The sequence below is a fragment of the Chinchilla lanigera genome, unplaced genomic scaffold, assembly GCF_000276665.1.
Source record: "Chinchilla lanigera isolate Chin_1 unplaced genomic scaffold, ChiLan1.0 scaffold00050, whole genome shotgun sequence".
Classification (NCBI taxonomy): Eukaryota; Metazoa; Chordata; class Mammalia; order Rodentia; family Chinchillidae; genus Chinchilla; species Chinchilla lanigera.
Window position 1 is genome coordinate 17,501,409 of NW_004955451.1, and position 2,928 is coordinate 17,504,336.

A 2,928-nucleotide genomic window follows, 5' to 3' on the forward strand; every position below is an offset into this window, starting at 1 on the left:
GTCCCCGTTCCGCTGCCCGCGCGTGCTGCGCGTGCCCGCCTACCTGAGCTACCGCTTCCTGGGCGAGCGCGACTGCGCCGCGCCCTGCGAGCCCGCGCGCCCCGACGGCGCGCTCTTCTTCTCGCAGGAGGAGACGCGGTTCGCGCGCCTCTGGATCCTCACGTGGTCCGTGCTGTGCTGCGCCTCCACCTTCTTCACCGTCACCACCTACCTGGTGGACATGCAGCGCTTCCGCTACCCCGAGCGCCCCATCGTGTTCCTGTCCGGCTGCTACACCATGGTGTCTGTGGCCTACATCGCGGGCTTCGTGCTGCAGGAGCGCGCCGTGTGCAACGAGCGCTTCTCGGACGACGGCTACCGCACGGTGGTGCAGGGCACCAAGAAGGAGGGCTGCACGCTGCTCTTCATGGTGCTCTACTTCTTCAGCATGGCCAGCTCCATCTGGTGGGTCATCCTGTCGCTCACCTGGTTCCTGGCGGCCGGCATGAAGTGGGGCCACGAGGCCATCGAGGCCAACTCGCAGTACTTCCACCTGGCGGCCTGGGCCGTGCCCGCTGTCAAGACGGTGGCCATCCTGGCGCTGGGCCAGGTGGACGGCGACCTGCTGAGCGGCGTGTGCTTCGTGGGGCTGCACAGCCTGGACCCGCTGCGCGGCTTCGTGCTGGCACCGCTCTTCGTGTACCTGTTTGTGGGCACGTCCTTCCTCCTGGCGGGCTTCGTGTCCCTCTTCCGCATCCGCACCGTCATGAAACACGACGGCACGAAGACGGAGAAGCTGGAGCGCCTCATGGTGCGCATCGGCGTCTTCAGCGTGCTCTACACGGTGCCGGCCACCATCGTGCTGGCCTGCTACTTCTACGAGCAGGCCTTCCGCGAGCGCTGGGAGCGCTCCTGGGTCAGCCAGCACTGCCGCAGCCTGGCCATCCCGTGCCCCGCGCCCCACGCGCCGCGTGCCGCGCCCGACTTCACGGTCTACATGATCAAGTACCTCATGACGCTCATCGTGGGCATCACGTCGGGCTTCTGGATCTGGTCTGGCAAGACGCTGCAGTCGTGGCGCAAGTTCTACGCGCGCCTGGCGCGGAGCCGGCGCGGGGAGACCACGGTGTGAAAGCGCGGGGCTACGACAGACCCCACCCTGGAGCCGTCCTTGCCCCCTCGAGGTTTGTAATTAGAACTGTAAATAGTCTTTGCAAATGTAATTATATATTTTCTATTTAAAAAAAAAAAGAGAGAAAAAAAGAACAGGAGGACTCCCCGGCTGAAGACAGTACGGTGCCCAAGGAGCCCGCCCGGGGCTGGGATCTGGGGGTCTCCTGCGGGTCCTGGGGGACCCAGGAGCCGGTTCCTTGCAGCTGCGCCTGGAGCCAGTCCTGCCGCCTGTGCTTTCGCGCGGCCTGCGGAGCCGCGGGATGACTTGGATCCTTTCCACATTTCCCTCCCTCCGCGTTTGTGCTGTCCCCCTCACGCGGTGCTTGGAGACCTCCTACCCGAAGGGAAAAAAAGAACAAAACAAACGCGGGCGGAGGCGGGAGCGGACGGTGGGCCCGGCCCAGCGCCCTCACCTGCAGCCTGAAGGTCTACCGCATCTTCCCGCGGCTCCGGCACCAATCACCCGCCCCCGCGCCCCACTTTGGTCCAGGTCCTCTCCTCTGCCTGGGTTTTTAGGGTCCCCCTAGCCTTCGAACTGGGTGGAAACTCTGGAGTTTTGAGACCCTACGTCGCTCCCCTACTTTCCCTGCAGTCTGCGCTGCCCTCAGCCGAGGGAAACTCCTCCCTCGGGCGCGGTAGCAGCTTCGGGGTTGGTTTGTGAGTTATAAGTGGAGTTTTATTGTCGTTTGGGGCCTTTCTTTGTTTCTATTCCAAAAAAGCAGAAAATGGGTTGCAGTGGAGGAAGGTACTGATGGGGTGGTGGGATTTTTTAGTTTATTCTGACAAAAGACTGGTTTCTTTTCAAACTTGTCCAGAAGAAAAAAGAAGGGAAAAAGAAGTGGGTGGCTGCCCCGGGAGAGGCCCGGCAGCGGGGGCCGCGGGCCGGGCGGTGGGATGTGGAACAGATGTTTCTTATCTTCCCCTCCCCCCAAATAAAGCAGAGACTTTCCCTCCGTGCTGCCTGCCGAGCGGCGCAAGGAGCGTCTGCCGGCCGCCAGCACCCGCTCCCTCGACGCCGGGGAACATTTTAGAAGTTTGATTCCACAGGACTGGTCGGAAGACGACTCGGCCGGCTATCTCGGCTTTCCCACCTCCTACTTCTTGATAATCGTGCAAATTAGAAGCTAATAATCATAATAATAAAGTGCATTTAACTATCTTCCCGAGATCTAGCCCTTTAATTGCGTTTAACAGGGTTGTAACTTTTTATGAGCTTTACCAAACCGCACCACCCCTCCCCCTCCTCGGGGTGGGGGCGGGGCGGGGCGCGCTTCGGGGCCGACTTCGTGCTTTTCTCGCCGAAAAGCGACAGGAAAGGGAGCCTTGTCCTCCTTTGTTGGCTGACCTGGGACGGGAGAAAGTGCCTGGGACCCCTGGGACGGCGTGTGGCTGGCGCTGGGGGAGGGGAGCCGGCCCCTGCTAATTGAAGTCAGGTGGGGAGCGCAGCGGCCCGGGATTCCAGCGCAGCCCCCGGCCCTGCGCAGGCCAGAGGGCGGTGTGTGCCGCCTCCCCAGCTTCCCGTGACTGGCAGCGGCCGGCGAGGGCTGTCACTGTCACCGTCCCTGGAGCTGCGCGGTCTGAAGGACGCACGGGCTCCAGGAAAGTGAAGCACAAACTGAGTGTCTCGCAACCCTGGCGAGAGCCTAGAACGCCGGGGCTCTGCGCCAAGCCCAGGGAGGAGAGGGCTGCGGGTCCCCCATCTCTGAGCCCCCCGTGTCGGCTTTGTGTGCGCTGGGCGAGACGCCCGCCAGGGACACCGCCTCTATCCCAGTGCTG

General features: G+C 62.8%; 1 protein-coding gene across 1 annotated transcript; it reads left to right on the forward strand.

Moving 5' to 3' along the window:
- Position 1: 1 nt before the first annotated feature.
- Fzd2 (frizzled class receptor 2) lies at positions 2-2,318 on the forward strand (the record flags this gene model as incomplete). The annotated part of the gene is made up of 1 exon (XM_005394650.2): positions 2-2,318. A coding segment is annotated over one exon (1,110 nt), but the record flags the coding sequence as incomplete, so codon positions are not given.
- Between the last annotated feature and the right edge of the window lie 610 nt (positions 2,319-2,928).